General features: G+C 44.4%; 1 protein-coding gene across 1 annotated transcript; it reads right to left on the bottom strand.

Moving 5' to 3' along the window:
* Positions 1-215: 215 nt before the first annotated feature.
* LOC147602179 (killer cell lectin-like receptor subfamily B member 1B allele B) lies at positions 216-17,652 on the bottom strand. Its single transcript, XM_086763405.1, has 8 exons — positions 17,571-17,652; positions 16,731-16,799; positions 11,906-11,995; positions 2,755-2,820; positions 1,951-2,031; positions 1,705-1,847; positions 938-1,047; positions 216-351 (listed from the first exon to the last, which is right to left on the bottom strand). Exons 1-8 carry the CDS (start codon positions 17,650-17,652, stop codon positions 219-221), a joined length of 774 nt encoding a protein of 257 aa, XP_086619531.1. The 3' UTR covers positions 216-218.
* Positions 17,653-18,357: the final 705 nt, after the last annotated feature.

The raw sequence follows: 18,357 nt of genomic DNA, 5'->3' as shown, positions 1-18,357 counted from the left end.
TATCACCTAACAGTGGCTGGCTCAAAGTCAGGTATGTGGTATCAGCAAGTCACCCAGACTCCTAATTTGTGTAGGATCCATCCAGTCTTGGACACCGTCTTGGGAAAGAATGTGCTAAGCTTGGCAAGGTGTCTAGAAGAAGCCTGTGAGTCCCTTTGAGATAGCTAAATTAGACAAATCCCATGCGCTGTTCCTACAGGAAGCTGAGGATGACATTTCTACATGGATCTCTCTGCAGGTTTTTCACACATATTTTGTGTGGTTGAGGCTCCATCACAAGATGCAGTTTGTACTTTGTCATGTCCAATGACAGTGCACAAATAGTCAGAGAAGTGTCCTTCTATATCAAATCTGAACAGGGAGAGAAAGTCAGATTTAGTTGCATTCCTGACTTAGCTGGATGCAATGCAGTCAGGATCACTCCCATGAAAGTCAGAGTGGCATCAGGCCTTGCTACTAAGCTATATTATTGTCAGTGGGCTTAGAAGCTGCATTGTTGGAGTCCCCCTCTCATTCCTTAATTTTCCTCCCTAAACCCCAACAAAACTATATGGGCTATGCTTCCCTATCCAGAGAACTTCCCCTTCTTTGGTAGCTTCCATCCAATGCTGCTGACAACACACTCTCTCTTCTCCCTGCCTGGTATATCCTTTCTTTCCCCACTGAACTCCATCAGATTCCTTCTTCCCCACCAGAACTACAGTTGTGTCCTCTCTTGCAATCCTGATGTGACATGCCTGTGTTCCCGTGTGACTTACAGGCTCCCTTTGGCTTGTCACAGGGATTTGCTGAAGCACCTGAATCTCAAGGAATCAGGTTGCTACAAATTGCAGTCCCTGATCTTGCTTGTACTCCCAGTTGTTGGCTCTGTTCTTTTTTTTTTTTTTTTTTCCTTTTACAGATGTTGCATCCCAGTGACTTGATGGAATAAACTTACATGGCTGTGGTATGTTCCATGTTGTTAATCCACTTCCACTTATTTTCGCTCTTAGAGTATGTGAGACCAAGTAAGTAGTAATAACCTCTTGATTGTGTCCTAAGATAATTCTAGAAAGGAAACAATGATAATATATTAAAATTACTTCTTTTTTTTTTCATGAGAGACACACAGAAAGCTTAGTGCTAAATAGCCAACATGGAAAGTACTGGGTGCATCCAATCACACCATCTCTTTCCACAGCTTCAGAGGCTGAATTTTTCCGTTTTTATTCAATGTCATCTCTCTTCCTAGGTCTTCTTAGGAGTAGACTAAATAGACTAATACACCTGCAATACCTGTGATTAAAGCTACACGCTGTAGTTAGCCAGGTGTGACCTGATACCTGGAGACACTTTTCTATTCTGATTGTCATGGGAAAGCGTATTCCATTTTCATCAAAGCAATGGTTCTCACAAATAAATGTCTGTTTGACTTGCTTAGTCTTGGTTTGTGTGCTAAAACTCTTTAAAACATAAGTCAATTAGGCAGAGATTTTGCTCCTTCCCATGGGAACATGCTTGGGGAGAGAAGCTTCCAGATGCAAGACTGAGATGCATCTTACTATGAAAATGTTTGCTAACTTACAGAGGTGCTTAGTGTATATGGCTAGCAGTAGATTGTAGACCCCAAAGACATCTAACATAAGAAGACACAAGTGTAACCCACCAGCCCTTCGGAATACAGGTCAGCAACTCTAGAAGCAGCCCCATGAATTTAGATCTCACCCATTCTTCCGTGTTGTTAATGATCACCAGGTCTGACTTCATGTCAATACATTCTTTACGGGAGGCATTCCAGTCATTTTTTTCCTGTTTTTTTGAAAAGAAGTAGCATTTTCCCCCATTTTTTTCCCAGAATTGGGGGCAGCCTGCAGGAGGGAAGAACAAGTGTGGAAAAATTCATATTCACACCACCAAAAGGATCCCATTACAAAAGAAAGTTAAGAGAGCAAGTTACAGCCCGAAAAGTACCTGTGCGGTTCTGCTTATAATTTTCACGAGACCATGAGGGATCCTTGCCAGCCTCTGTAATTAATACCAGCTCAAGAGTTACTAGGCATGAGTCAGAGAAGTAGAATCACAGATAACATTATCCAGCTTTTTAAATCTTTGCTCAGGAGATAAAAAGAAATGGTCAGGGCAAAAAGCAGCTTTCAGTTTTGAAAAGTCTTATTTGCCTGCTGCAGAATACAGCAATAGTGATGCTATTGAAAGAAAGATAATTTCTCTCTATTTCCAGGCAGGGTACTAGGAAGAAAAGAGAATGGAGCCTGGAAAAGATGATGTGATTCAGGGAGACAGGGACTGCGTGATATAGTTTTGTTAGTTATCCAGCAGCTCCTAAACAGCAAAAGAGCATTGCACTTTTAGTTAAAATGCTAAGAATGGAGAGGTGTTTGAAAAGCAGTACACACACATTGATCCATCATGCTCACTGCAATGCTGCGATACCAAAGCGATTGTTATTTTCATTATATCTGTTCACCTAGCCACGGGCTCCTCTGCACTAGCATGAGAGACCAATCAGTTCTTCCCTCTGCAACAGTAATGCAGTGCTGACCAAGCACTACTTTTAAAGAAGATGAACATGTGAAATGCCTCTAGCCTTGACACCTCATCCTATGAATGTACAAGATAAGGTTGTTTATTTCTGAGATGTCAAATTTTTTGTTTGTTTGTTTTTCTTCTTAACAAAATCTAGACACATCCGCCCCCTTAAAAGGCATTCTAACAGGCTTCTGAAAATTGTATTTTGAATGGCAGAGGATTACCTACCTCGTGCCTTTTCATAGGCGGTGGAGAATGCTTTGGAATCAGATGGGCTGCTTGCAGTTGGATGGTCTGGAAATAAGAATACAATTTCTGCTTTGAATGGCTGACCATTTTGGCATATGCTGTCAGAGCTCTTCCGGACATCTTTGACTCCCACACAGAATACCTACTCCTCACCTTTTTGCTCCTCCATTGAAGAAAAAAACCCCAAAACTGTAGTACCATACTACGGAGAAGATTTTCAAAGAGCCTAACTCTGAAACTTAACAAAAAATGCTCTGCACATTTTCAGAGTAGCAGTAAATGTGGTGTACTGTATATGTGTCACTATAGCAATAAGAAATAAGAGCCATCTTTGAGAGATCAGTGCTCAAGCCAATCTGTTCTTGCTGAAGTGTGCTCTCACACAACTGAAATCTCTGCAGACTTCATACTAGAGGCAAACAATAAAAGAAATGGAATATTAAAGACGAACTTTGTTTACAAGCAGTAAACTCAAAAATAAGATGAGGGAAAAGAAGTGGAGTGGCAGTTAGATTAGGTGACACCAAATCTCTTCTGGACATTGAAAATTGGTAGTGAAAGGATGGATTACTAGCCCAAAGCATCCAAATTGCAACTGTCAACAAGGAAGGTGGCAATCCTGAGCTCTTACTTTCCTTGGGATAGAAACACTTCTCTAGTACCTGTGCATCCTTACAGATGCAAGGCCCTATAGTGCAGTAGGAATGACACCTCGGAAAGCATTCAGCCCACCAGAATGTAGACACAACTACACTGACATGAAGTAACTATTCAGTTTGATAGATGGGCACCTCTGTTACAGAGAATCCATTTTTGCCTTGTACCCATCTCTGGCAAAAATAGGTTATTTCATCATAAACGTAGCATCTCTTCTTCCAATACATTTTCTTTAGACAAATTTTTATTGTCAAAAATCCTGAGAAGCATTTGTGCCCTGATTGAATATCTCATTCCAAGAAGATATTAAGTTTTCAGAGAATGCTGCAGAAGTTAATTATTTCCTCAAGAAGCAAAGAATATTGGCAAGGCAAATGTTTTCAGGGAAGGGAATACCTTTCACTAGCACACTTTTGGCTGTTGTGAGAAACAACCTGACCAGCCTTTAACATGTGGGATTTTTTCCTACCAACTCCGTCTTAGAGAATGCTTCATAGGCAAAATTAAGCAGATTTTAGCCCTATGACAATCATAAAGAGAATATAGAAGTTTTTTGACTGGCAACTACAAATACCCCTAACAGATGAAATATCCCCTCAACTACTACATTAAATGATTCAGTAGAATACTCAACATTGAAATAATTAACAAATATACACTTATCTTCTTATATTACATATCACTTCTCCCCACATATCTTGTTTCAGTTTTATCTATAGACCATCAACGTTTCAGAAACCCTACTGCCAAAAATGTCCAGAAGATTTTCAAGGATCACTAGAGACTCTAAACTGATCTGTGACATAAATGAATCTAAATTTTACTAAAAAGGATTTATCAGCTCCTTCTGTAAGCCCAAAGCCAGACAGTGAGTGACAAAAGGAAATGAAGTATGAAGTAACAGTATTGTTTTGGGAAATGATTATACTTGCTTTCCCAGAAAACAGAGTCACTGGATCAAGTTCCTCTGTTCTGTAATTTTGCTCAGGGTTCTTAGAATCTGAAGGGACCTAGGATTTTATATACTGTCCTCTCTGTCTTTATAGCATTATCTCTAATAAACAGCACTTTAAATAATACCTTATGGAGTCTGAGTGCCTTCTTTTTACTGGGATTGTAATGAGTTGGCATCTCCTTGTGCAAAACAGATGATGAAATACTCTTTTACAAATTACTGAAATAGAAATTGTAAAAGTCATTGTAGACTTCAAAAACACACTGCCTAGGAAGTCCTACTAATCTACATATCTTTCCCGATAGCAAGCAAGAACTAGACTTTTGGAGTTGTGAGAAAAAAAAGTTTTATTGTAGCACCTAAAACCAAATGCTGGCAATGTATAATACTGTTTTAAAATTTAAATTCAAAGATCAAAGTTGATCGATAAAAGTCTAATTTTGCAGAGATTAAACTGTATGATTTGCTCTGTTCCTTGTAGGGATTTACTTTCAATATGTTGGTGTAGGAGAAGTTGAGTCTTAGACGTCACTCTTAAAAAAAACCAAAGAACAAAAAAGGAAAGATGCATGTCAGAGCATTTGAAAACAAAGTTTCTTGAAGCTCTGGTGTATAGAATTAGATACAAACCTGTCTATAGAGATACACATGATAAAGTATGCATTATATTTTTTAGAGTGTTAAAACAAATAATTGTGGTGGGAATAATGAAGTTAAAGTAGAGGACTGAGAAGCTGAAGAAGCAACCACGTTTGGAAGAGGGGGAAACGGGATTTACTCTTCAGTAAAAGTTCTCAAAATCATGATATGAACAAATATCAAGATCATTTCATTTCAGAAGATGAAGAAGCTTGGTTTTGCATATAACCTGAGCGTGTGGGTGGAAAACTGAAGTACTGCTTGTAAAGATAACCTGAAGTCCTTAGTATATAATAGTACTAAATACTGGTACTAAAACTACCTAACATAATTTTAAAGCATTTATTTCTGTCAAAAATTTGACATGAATGCATACTGGTATGCATTACAAAAAGGAACACCACTCTACTGATTTTCCTACTGGATGGAAGTCAATTTACAACACATAAATAGTGTGTCAAAGTTTTGTACTGGAACATTGTTACCTTTAACTCTGAAACCTGCCTGAGAGATTGAGACAATAGCATTACTGAAAATCGTACAAAGGCACCAAAACTTGGCAGAGTAACAATGTGTTATTTTCTAGTTGGAGCAACTTCACACTGAATTTTATCATTCTTTAGTCATATGCTACTTAGGAACATCAAGGTTTTATTTGCTTTTTACTGAATCCCTAAAGCAACAAGGAAAAGTAAAACAGAAACATCAGTTTGAAATTGTATGTTTTTCATGCATATATGCATATTTCTTAAGGCTGGATATGAGCTCCTGGTTTCAGAAAAAAGCATTTGAAGCAGAGTCAGACCTGCCTGCTCTTGGAAGAGCCGCTCATGAACTGCAGGGCCAATTTTATACTTACTAGCAGATAAATTTTCTCTCAAGAAAAAAATATAATAATACAAAACTACTATAAAAATCATAAAAAATTCTGGCCAGCTTCCACTAAGTAAAAATATTGTCATTTTTTGTGAACAGAAATGGAAAATGCCTTCTGGCCTGCAGAATGATTAAGCAATATCAAGAGTTTAGTTCATAGAATGGTTAGGGTTGGAAGGGACCTTCAACGGTCTTCTAGTCTAACCCCCCTGCAAGGAGCAGGGACATCCCCGACTAGATCAGGTTGCTCAGAGCCTCATCCAGCCTGGCCTTGAATGTTTCCAGGGATGGGGATTCCATGACCTTTCTGGGCAACCTGTTCCAGTGTTCTGTAACTCGCATTGTAAAAATTTTTTTCCTAATTTCCAATCTAAATCTACCCCCCTCTATTTTAAAACCATTACTCGTTGTCCTATTGCAACAGGCCCTACTAAACAGCCTTTCCCCATCTTTCTTGTAGGCCTTCTTGAGGTACTGGAAGACTGCTATCAGGTCTCCCCGGAGCCTCCTCTTCTCCAGGTTGAACAGCCCCAACTCTCTCAGCCTGGCCTCATGAGAGGTGCTCCAGCCCTTTTATCATCTTCGTGGCCCTCCTCTGGACCTTCTCCAACTGGTCCATGTCCTTCTTGTGTTGGAGGCTCCAGAACTGGACACAGTACTCCAGGTGGGGTCTCACCAGGGCAGAGTAGAGGGGGAGAATCACCTCCCTCAACCTGCTTGCCACGTTCCTCTTGATGCAGCCCAGGATGCGGTTGACCTTCTGGGCCGCAAGGGCACATTGCCTGCTCATGTTGAGCTTCTCATCCACCAGCACTCCCAAGTCCTTCTCCTCAGGGCTACTCTCAATCCATTCCCCGCCCAGCCTGTATTTGTGCCTGGGATTGCCATGACCCAGGTGCAGGACCTTGCACTTGGCCTGGTTGAACTTCATGAGGTTGGCACGGGCCCACCTCTCCAGCCTGTCAAGGTCCCTCTGGATGGCATCCCTCCCTTCCAGTGTGTCGACGGCACCACACAACTTGGTGTCGTCGGCAAACTTGCTGAGGGTGCACTCTATCCCACTGTCCATGTTGCTTACAAAGATGTTGAACAGGGCCGGGCCCAGCACGGACCCCTGAGGGATGCCACTCGTGACCGGTCTCCACATGGACATCAAGCTGTTAACCACCACTCTCTGAGTGCGGCCATCCAGCCAACTCCTTATCCACCGAGTGGTCCGTCCATCAAACCCATGTCTCTCTAGTTTAGAGAGAAGGATGTCATGCAGGACAGTGTCAAAAGCTTTGCACAAGTCCAGGTAGATGATGTCTGTTGCTCGTCCCTTGTCCACCAATGCCGTCACCCCGTCATAGAAGGCCACCAAATTGGTCAAGCACGATCTGCCCTTGGTGAAGCCATGTTGGCTGTCACCAACCACCTCCTTGCTCTCCATGTGCCTTAGCATGGTTTCCAGGAGAATCTGCTCCATGACCTTGCCAGGCACAGAGGTGAGGCTGACCGGCCTGTAGTTACCCGGGTCTTCCTTATTCCCATTTTTAAAAATTGGGGTTATGTTCCCTCTCTTCCAGTCATCGGGGACCTCACCAGACCGCCATGACTTCTCAAATACGATAGCCAGTGGCTTGGCAACTTTATCCGCCAGTTCCCTCAGGACCCCGCGGGTGGATCTCATCAGGTCCCATGGTCTTGTGCACCTTTAGGTTCCTCAGATGATCCCAAACCTGCTCTTCAAGAACAGTGGGCGGTTCTTCATCCTCGCAGTCCCTGCTTGCACCTTCTACAGCTTGGGTGGTGGGACAAGAGCTCTTATCGGTGAAGACTGAGGCAAAAAAGTCATTGAGAACCTCAGCCTTCTCCATGTCCAGGACACCAGTTCCCTTCCGGAGGGGGCCTACATTTTCCCTGGACTTTCTTTTGTCCCCTATGTACCTATAAAAGCTCTTCTTGTTGCATTTTATATCCCTGGCCAGATTCAGTTCTGCCAGGGCTTTGGCCTTCCTCACCTGATCCCTGGCCACTCACACAGCCTCTCTGTAGACCTCCCAGGTTACCTGTCTCCGTTTCCACCCTCTATAGGCCTCTTTTTTTACTTTCAGTTGGTCCAGGAGCTCCTTGCTCATCCACGCGGGCCTCCTGGCCTTTTTGCCCGACTTGTTCTTCATCGGGATGCACCTCTGCTGAGCTTGGAGGAGGTGCTTCTTGAATATAGACCAACTTTCCTGGGCCCCTCTTCCCTCCAGGACCGCCTCCCATGGCACTTGACCCATCAGGTCCCTGAAGAGGCCGAAGTCTGCCCTCTTGAAATCTAGGGCAGAGAGCTTGCCGTGTAGTTTCCTCGCTGCCCCGTGGATCTTGAACTCCACCATGTCGTGGTCACTGCAGCCAAGGCTGTCCTTTAGTTTCACATCCCCCACCAGTCCCTCCCTGTTGGTGAGCACAAGGTCGAGCATGGCACCCCTCCTTGTCGGCTCCTCTATCGCCTGCAGGAGGAAGTTGTCGTCCACGCATTCCAGGAACCTCCTGGACTGCCTGTGCCCTGCCGTGTTGTCTCTCCAACAGACGTCAGGGTGGCTGAAGTCCCCCATGAGGACCAGGGCCTGTGACCGTGAGGCTGCTCCTATCTGCCTATAGAGCGCTTCGTCTGCTCTGTCTTCCTGGCCAGGCGGCCTGTCACAGACCCCCACCGTAACGTCCCCTGTCCGTCCCCATCCTCTAATCTTGACCCATAAGCTCTGTCAGCTCCTTCTCCATGCCCAGGCGGAGCTCCACACACTCCAGCCGGTTGCTGACGTAGAGAGCGACACCCCCTCCTCGTCTCCCCTTCCTGTCCTTTCTAAAAAGCCTATACCCCTCCATGTTGACGCTCCCGTCGTATGTGTCATCCCACCACGTCTCCGTGATGCTAACGAGGTCGTAGCCCTGCTCGTGTGCATGCATCTCCAGCTCTTCCTGTTTATTCCCCATGCTGCGTGCATTGGTATAGAGACACTTCAGCTGGGCCCCCGACAAAGCCGACTTGCTGGCTGGAGCAACAGGGGTACTATTGGATTGCAGTTTAGGTTCATTTGCACTTATCTGTGATCCTTCCTCAGCTTCTGGACCCTCGGTGCTGGCACTGGCACCATGCTGACAGCAGTGGGCTGAACTGTGCTCCCCCTCCCCCAGCAACACTAGTTTAAAGCCCTCCGGATGAGCCTGGCAAGTCTTTGTCCAAGCACACTCTTCCCCCTCTCGGTTAGGTGCACGCCATCCGCCCCTAGCAGCCCGGGCTTCTCAAAGCACGCCCCGTGGTCGAGATACCCAAAGCCCTGGCTGTAGCACCACTCCCCGAGCCACGAGTTAACCTGCCAGATACGTCCGGCCCTTTCAGGTCCCTGCCCTTCGACTGGGAGGATTGACGAGAATACCACCTGCACCCCAGAGCCTTTGACTGTTGAACCCAGAGCCCTGAAATCCCTTTTGATGTTTCTCAGACTGCTGCCGGCTGTGTTGCTGGCACCCACATGAAACACCAGCAGTGGATAATAGTCTGTGGGCCGTATGAGGCTACGTAGTCTCTCGGTGACATCCCTGATACGAGCCCCCAGGAGACAGCATACCTCCCGAGAGACCGCATCGGGGCAGCAGATGGGTGCCTCTGTACCTCTCAGGAGGGAGTCACCCACTACTACCACTTGTCTCTTTTTCTTGGTAGCGCTAGTTATTACACGAGCCGGGCGCGCTACCTCGCACGGCTCCCGTGCCTCCCCCGAGGTGCTGGGTCTTACTTCTTCAGTCTGCAGAGCAGCAAAGCGGTTCTGCAGGGGCACCTCGGGGTTCTGAGGAAGCTGCTTCTTCTTCCTCCTGCGCCTTGCCCTTGCAGCTTCCCATTCAGTGGCATCTTCTGCCTGCTTGATAATGTCGTGTGTCAGTGCGGGGGCTGGGGGTGATTGGTTCACTGGGTGCTGCGGTTCCGGTGCAGACTGTGCCTGGAACCAAGCGTCCAGCTCCCTCTCAGCCTCCCTGATGTCCCGCAGCCTCCTGACCGCCTCCTGCAGCTCAGCCGCCTGCCGCAGGAGCTGCTCCACCTGGGCACACCTTCTGCAGTCAGGGCTGCCGCCTGCCCCTGCCCCTGCCCCTGCCCGGGGGTAGGGTCCAGGCACTGCCTGCAGCCCGAGGTCTGCACCGCAGCCTCCCCCCTCGGCTGCTCCGTCTGCACGGAGGCATCGACCGCCGCAGGGGGTGCCGGTGCAGACCTCCCGGCCGGAGGTGCGGCCTTTGTTCTCAGGCGGGTGTTGGCCATGTCGCCCTGAGAGGCGTGAATCACCCAGTGCCCCGGGGCGCCGCCCTCGCTGACGCGCCCTTCCTGCGCCAACTGCCGCGCACACTGCCGTGGCACGCCCTGTTTGCCGGTCCTGTTCGCCGCGCTCCGGGTCGCTGCTGCTCCCCAGGCCCTGCTTTATCCGGGGAGAGGCGCCGGACCGCCGGTGCCCCCTGGCTCCGCCCACGTCTCGTCAGCCGCTCTCGCGCGAGCTGCGGGCTCCTGGCGCCTCGCTCCGCTCCGCCCCGCGCTCCCCTGCTGCGGGAATCCCCTGGCTGCGCTGCGCTGCGCCGCGCCGCTGCGGATCGTGCCGACTGCGAAGCTGTTGCCTCGGCGACTGAGGCAACATTCATTTAAACAAGCTGTTTGTCAACAATGGTATATTTGGCAAAACAAAAACTGGAAAACTCATAAAACAGTCAAAATGGCAACAGTTTTCATTTGGAGTACAAGAGAAAACTGTATTATATTGAAAATAAAAGCTAATTTGATTTAGTTTCTGAAGTCTGATCTAGATCTCAAGTTTCTTAGGAGTATTTTTTTCAGTTCACTGAAGCAGTACTGAACCCAACAAAGTATAACTGAAGCCAGACCTGACTCAAAGACTAATGAACCCTCATTCAGCTCCTGATTTAAAGCTCTATTAAATGCTAGTAATTTCACCTTGTTATGTTATGTTGTTTTGTTTTGTTTTAAATTTTGCCCTTCCTGTTGTATTTTACACTTTATAAACGTCAGAGCACTTTCAGACATCTGTCCTTTACTCTTTGCCTTGAAAAAGAAAAAGCAATTACCTCCTCCAACCCTATTTTTTAGGTTCCATGGATCAAAGATTTTGACATGTCTTTGCAAAGAGTTTCTCCATGTGCATCTCTGAGTAGGTGGCAAACTCTGGGACTTGAGTGTGATTGATAGTGGAAACCTGTCCAGCTTGCTCAACTATCAAAGCAACCACATCTGAAATTTAAAAATGATTCCTTGAAAATATTCAAAGGAAAGTACCATATAGCTTCAGTAACATTTTTCTTTCTAAAAAAAAATCATAGAATCAGAGAATCATAGAATCTTTAAGGTTGGAAAAGATCTCTAAGATCATCAAGTCTAATCATCAACCTAACACCACCATGTCCGCTACACCATGTCCTGAAGTGTCACATTTTTTGAACATGATATTTTTTTTTATGTAGTTCAAAGATTGTTATGAACTAAGTAACAAATATGCAGAGAGATCTAGTACCAGACTTCTATTCAAGTAAGATGCAAACAAATTCCTTTAAGTTGTGACTTAGTTACCTCTTTCAAATGAGCTTTTTATTCATATTTATTTAAAGATCTTTGGTGCTATGGACACCTTAGTGACATGATATAAGATCATTGCCTTGATGTATTCTTATGGATAGCAATCATATTGCTAATAGGCATTATCTAATCTTGACTTGTTTCTTCAAAACATTTGTATAAGAAATTATTTATTCTTTTAACATTGTCAGTTTTTTAACTGGGTTTTGGCTGTTTTTCTTTTGGAATTTTGAACTTTCAAACCACTTGACTCCTTTACAGATTTCCTCTTATGGGCACTGTTGGCTAAAAACTACTGTCCTGTGCCTTCAGACTACCTGGTTTTAGATGTCATGACTTAGATGTCAGTCAGTGGGTGAGAGTCACAAATTAATTGCAGTTTTTGCATTTTTAGCAGGACTTACACATAAGTATCAGACACACCGCTAAGACCAGTAGGAGGATTATCACAGCAATCAATACAGCGACACGTGCTCTGGAGGAACAGCTTTTACCTACAGGTAGACAGAAAAAAATAAACATCAGGGGAACAACTGGAAAAGGAACCCTTCGTCTTCAAAGATGCCCTTTTCAGGCAACTCAGACAACTCTTTGAAGTTAGGCAAAGCCCTTTGGTGCTGTCTCTTCAGATGTTTATTCCTTTTTGTTATGGATACACTCTGGGCACATTTTTTTTTTTTCCCATCACATTCAACCTGAACCATTCTGCCATTGCCTAGAATACTTTCTTAAATTCTAATGCACTTGATACTAGAGTTAAGTGCTCAACTGGGATCCTTACCCACCCTCTCAAAATACTATGAAAGCAAAATCCAATCAACCTACCAGATAAAGGTCCTGGCATGTTATGCTCCTCAACAAAGTACATTTTTCAGAAGAGTTGAACTGTCTCCTCTTTCTGTTTTGACTGTTGTTTATGGGCTTTTGTTCAGGATTTACTTCAGGGGGATCCTTGCAATATTCATTAGTCTGCCAACTCAGTGGATACTGGCAGGTCCAAGAGAGGACAAATAACGTGTTCAGTGGCTGGCTAGACTCATCAGACACTAAGTTAAAAGCTAAAGGAGAATTTTCCATCTCTTCCTGCTTCCCATATCTGCTAAAGTATTTGCTTAGCCTTTCTGCTAGCTTTGAAGTTTATGGTGTCTGTGTGACCACTAGGAGCTAAAAACCAAATCGATGTTTTTGCTGCTATTACCCCTGCTCTGTAAAGAATTTTAGATAAATGAGGAACCCAGTCTGAATCTTCATCCTAACTGCAGTCAATATCTGGTCTGTTCTGTCTGGTAACCTCATTTTCACAGCTACTTATGCATTAGTATTTGAATTACTGAAATGATAAGAAGCTGTCATACTTAGTATAGAATTAAACTAGACTGATTTTAAACCAGTATTTGAAAGATGGTGGCACTCAAGAACTCCTCTGTGCTGCCAGGCTTTCTGCCTGAGGAGATTTGGTCAGGAAATGGTTGCACCCTGAAAACATGTTGAACACACTAATCAACAAATTTATTTGATAGGTGCGAACTATTTACTGATACACTAGTCCATGTGGTTACCAACAAGACGGGGAAGGGTACAGAGAGGTGTTTTAGTGGCAAAATGGAAGCTTGTAGGAAGGAAGTTGGTGACCAGGTGGCAATTCCAGAAATTGTCCCAGTACCTTATGCGGGACTGGAGGGAGAAATGAAAGGTAGCATTTTAGCACCTGACTGAGAAGACGGGGTAAGAATCCAGATTTCTGATTCTTCAGGAATTTGGGACACATCAGGTACAGAATGTCCAAACACTCTGGAGGAACAGATTTCATCTTAACTATAAGAGAGTCCAATTGCTGGACGTGGCATCTAGAAGATCTTAAGTAACTTTTAAAATCAGTAAGAGCAAGCTGGCAGGGGCTGAAGGTTGTAACTAACTCATAAAATGAGGAAAGGAAAGCTGATGCAAGCTAAAGAGCAGTTTATAGAATCATAGAATCATAGAATGGTTAGGGTTGGAAAGGACCTTCAAAGGTCATCTAGTCCAACTCCCCTGCAAGAAGCAGGGACATTTTCGACTGGATCAGGTTGCTCAGGGGCTCATCCAGCCTGGCCTTGAAAGTTTCCAGAGATGGACCCTCCACCACCTCTCTGGGAAACCTGTTCCAGTGCTCTACCACCCTCAGTGTAAAAAATTTTTTCCTGATATCTGATCTAAATCTACCTCCCTCTATTCTAAAACCATTACCCCTCAATACTGTCACAACAGGCCCTACTGAACAGCCTCTCCCCATCTTTCTTGTAGGCCTTCTTGAGGTACTGGAAGACCGCTACAAGGTCTCCCCAGAGCCTCCTCTTCTCCAGGCTGAACAGCCCCAACTCTCTCAGCCTGGCCTCATAGGAGAGGTGCTCCAGCCCTCTTATCATCTTTGTGGCCCTCCTCTGGACCCTCTCCAACTGGTCCATGTCCTTCTTATGTTGGAGCACCAGAACTGGACACAGTACTCCAGGTGGGGTCTCACCAGAGCAGAGTAGAAGGGCAGAATCACCTCCCTTGACCTGCTGGCCACGCTTCTCTTGATGCAGCCCAGGATGCGGTTGGCCTTCTGGGCCGCAAGGGCACATTGCCTGCTCATGTTGAGCTTCTCATCTACCAGCACTCCCAAGTCCTTCTCCTCTGGGCTGGTCTCAATTCATTCTCTGCCCAGCCTGTATTTGTGCCTGGGATTGCCACAATCCATGTGCAGGACCTTGCACTTGGCCTGGTTAAACTTCATGAGGTTGGCACGGGCCCACCTCTCCAGCCTGTCAAGGTCCCTCTGGATGGCATCCCTCCCTTCCAGCATGTCAACGGCACCACACAACTTGGTGTCATCGGCAAACTTGCTGAGGGTGCACTCTATCCCACTGTCCATGTTGCTGACAAAGATGTTAAACAGGGCCAGGCCCAACACGGACCCCTGAGGGACGCCACTCGTGACCGGTCTCCACACGGACATTGAGCCGTTGACCACCACTCTCTGAGTGCGGCCATCCAGCCAACTCCTTATCCACCAAGTGGTCCGTCCATCAAACCCTGTGTAGAAACAGCCAAACAGGAAATGCAAAACTGACCCTCATTTAAATAAAGTGTTAAGAAGCAAACAATAGCTATGGCACATCTGCTTCTACACATATACTAGAAGCCTGAAAAATAAAATGGGAAGACCTGGAATGTCCGACCCTATACTAAAATACTCAGATGTCAGGTACCTGAAAATGGGTGGCTTCTGCTCTCTCAGATACCCTCAGGTATTAGATAACTGCACAGAACTGCAAGGTATTACACCAGTTAAGGACCTCCAAGAGTCTATGGCCTTCCAGATTTGCATACTGAAGCCAGACTGAATGTTCTGATGCTTCCCAGATGGCTCTGGACACCTGTGGATAGGTAACTGAACAGCATCCAAATATGCCATATAGAGGAAGTGGTTAAAAGCAAGAAAGTCATAATAGCACTAGACTACCTAATGAAAAATAGAGTGCTAATGGGTAAAAGCAGGAAACTACAGGAAGGAGAGGGCAGTTATTAAAATAAGCTAAAAAGGACTGCTAAAAGAGAATGAAATCCCTACAGACAGACCATATATTATTGAAGGATAGCATCCTGGCAACACATGGCCAATAAAAGGCACTTACTAAGAATGATCTGGGAACAGGCAAAAGGAAGTTGAGAGAGCTATTAGAAGCAGATTGTTAACTTTCCATAGCTGTAGACATTAAATGAAGACAATAGAAATTATCACAAACCCTGGGAAATAAAATATTGTATGTAAAAAAAAAACAATTAGACAGAAAAGAACTTGAGAAGGAAAAAACTTCAAACATATATTTTCGAACACATGCGTTTCAAACACATTATGTCTTCAAACACACCAAGAGAAGGTACATTGCTGGAGATTTGTAGGCCAGTGGATGGTAGGCTAGCCAGGAAGCATTCAGAAGTTAAGGTCGTAGTAGAGAATCTAAATTAATCACTTCTATCGGGGTTGACTAAGAACTGGGTGGATCTTCCATTTCATAGCAGTTCCTTGTGAGCAGCCACATGAACTGGAAGACATGTGGCCCAGATAAAAAAATGGATATACTGACAAATTCCAAGAGGCATTAGTTGTGAGACAGCTGGATTAATAATGCTATTTTGTAATCCCACTCTTAAAGCTATCTTTGCACCCAGGGACTAGAAGGTAACAGATTTAATGTGAATTAAAAATTGAGAAATAAGAATGTTCTAGAGGAGATCTGTGAACTTCAGGTCTGCTGTCCTGACCACACAGTCACAGAATCATTTATGTTGGAAGAAACCTGAAAAGATCACTTAGTCCAGCTTCCCTGCTGAAGCAGTGTCAGGTAGAGCAGGTTGTCCAAGACCATGCATGGTCAGGTTTCTAATGTCTCCTAAGATGAAGACTGCAATCTCACACATTTGGAATTATTCAGAAGGAACACAAACAAAAATCAGGGGTGTTTTGTCTGCTGCATGGTTTTATAAATCCATGATTCACCTCTACCTTGAATATTGCATGCAGTTCAACTACCCCTATTTCAGGAAAGTGTTCAGAGAAGGGAAGCAGTAAATGATGGTGAAGACTAGGGTTCTGCAGTATGGAAAAGAGATTACAAAGAAGAAGCTATGACAGAGTTATATAAAACCCTGAGTGTCTTGGAGACTTTGGATAGGGTATGGCTGCTTACTGTGTCTTTCAGGGAACATCAGCTGAAGCTGAAAAGAGTAAAAAATGCAGCTGGTTCTTCGTGTGATGTTAAAAAGAACTGTGGATCACCTCATCAAAGAATGTTGTAGAAATCAGGGCTGTGTATAGAACAAAGGGGAGATGTGGCAAGTTTGTAGAAGAGAAATCCACTGAGGGTACGTAAATAGAAGCACATCTGTCTCAGGAAGTCCCTGAGTAGATGCATGCATGTGAAAGTATTACAGGAAGGTATCATATATGCCTACCCTCTTCTTATTTATCTCCAGTTGTTCACTTATGCTCACTGTTGGAGATAGGAGGCTGCACTATGTAGTTTCTTGGTCTGGCCCAAAACATACTTGTGTTCTGCCCCCTGCTCTGGCTATGTCAAGCAGAAAACTGTATCTTCCTGTCTCCCATACGGTTTTATTTTGCTGCATTTTTGGAAAATAAGGAATGGCCTCCTCTCCTCTCATTGTTTAAATTCATATCAATTTAGCACATAGCTAAAAACTCACCAGATAATGTGTAGCTAGCTGCAGCATTTGTATCTAGGGATTGCACTTTCACTTCTGCATATGTAGAACCTAAAACCAGGCAAAAATAACAGAACAGAGAATGCTGAGAAACAACTTAAATGGAACAAAAATGACTGAAATTATGAGAAATGCTAAACACATGACAGCAACTGATTTATATGACTGTGTTTAACTATGCCCAAATAATATTTTTGTCCATTGCCTTCACACATTAGAGGACTTGCTCTAGGCAGAAACAGATCTGGTTTATCTTCAGTGCAGACAATAACAGAGGAGACATGGGCACATGCACATGCATTTTAAATCTAAACACTTCATGCTTGGTTTATTAAACAAGTAGTTTGTACAGACAAGGCCAGGAGGAAAAAACCCTGAAGCAATGCCTACTATGCTCAGCAAGCAGAAACAGGCTACGCACGAGACTGCTTCAAACAACTGAAACATTAGGCACTCAATCTCCTAATCAATTTGCTGCAGGCATCAGAATCTGCTGCGTGAGAACACACCTGTTTCAGGACCAATTGATGTTCAGCTGTGGAATAATCTCCTAAATAAAAACTACCCGTAATATCACACGAGCAGCTCTTCCTTACACTTGCACCTTAACAAATGAAAAGCAGACCTTATAATAATCCCCCCCCCTTTTTTTTTTTTGTAAAAAAACAACATGGACACTCCACCTGCACATTTTTCACAGCACTGGCCCTCACATATCCTTTGTCCTCTTTGAGGTTTTGGTGCCTCACAGCACTCTTTCGAAATATATGGGGAGGAGGCTGAAGAATACAAAGAAAGCTCAGTGCAGAGCATTTGACCTACCTTGTACATCAGTGACCTTCTGTAGTCTGGGCCTGGTGGATTGAATCAAGTTCAAGTCAGCGTAAATGAGATTTTCTGACATTCTTGCTACGCCTTCTACTTTTTAGCTCTTGCTGTTGTTTTTAAAATGGTACTCTGAGCGGAAGATGACTTGTAGCTCCCTCCCCTATCTAACCTTCAAGAGGAAGTTCTTTCCTCTTTCTGTCACACAGAAAATAGTAATGAGAAAGGAAGCCTACTTCTAATTGATCTTTTGATAGTAGCATGTTAAAGGTGAATCCATGAATCTCATGGCCTTGATGTAGCTGCCTTTGTTGGAAGTGGTTGTGGCATTAGTAGTATTTTGACTTTCCAAATCTTTACAGCCTGCCCCTCCCCTTGCCTTTGTATTTTGAAAAGACAAACTGTATTACATGAAATTGAAAGGAGAAGTAAAATACAGAGATTTGCAAGTCAGCCCCAGGAAGTAGAATGAAGCTTCCAGGGTGGACCCACGGCACATCATGGGAAGCAGTCCTGCAAAGTCCAGAAGGCAGTGCTCTCAAAGGCAGGCATCCGAAAGCATGATAGATCTGCCCCAATCCATACAGAAATGTCCTCAATGCTGCTGAAACAGGACCCTCTCACATTTCGGGGCTCTGTCATGTGTCTGCAGCTCTTCTAAACCAGAACCAAGATGACTTGCTATGTCCTGAGGAATGTGGGTTTTGTGCAGCTCTTACATGTTCTTCCCCTTTGTAGGTAATTTCTGATGGCAAATGGAGATTCATAAAGTGGGATTGATCCA

The sequence above is a fragment of the Chlamydotis macqueenii genome, chromosome 1, assembly GCF_036417535.1.
Source record: "Chlamydotis macqueenii isolate bChlMac1 chromosome 1, bChlMac1.mat, whole genome shotgun sequence".
Taxonomy (NCBI): Eukaryota; Metazoa; Chordata; class Aves; order Otidiformes; family Otididae; genus Chlamydotis; species Chlamydotis macqueenii.
Note: the sequence above shows the minus strand (reverse complement) of the source record. Positions and strands in the feature narration are given on the sequence as shown.

Bases quoted from the DNA above. Each gene is read 5' to 3' on its own strand.
- LOC147602179 (XM_086763405.1), bottom strand. From the start codon at position 17,652: ATGTCAGAAAATCTCATTTACGCTGACTTGAACTTGATTCAATCCACC. The intron at 1,048-1,704 runs GTGAGATCTAAA...TTTCCTTTCTAG, and splicing joins TTAACAACACGGAAGAATGG to AATTATCTTAGGACACAATC. The intron at 352-937 runs GTAAGTTTATTC...CTCCCTGTTCAG, and splicing joins ATGGAACATACCACAGCCAT to ATTTGATATAGAAGGACACT.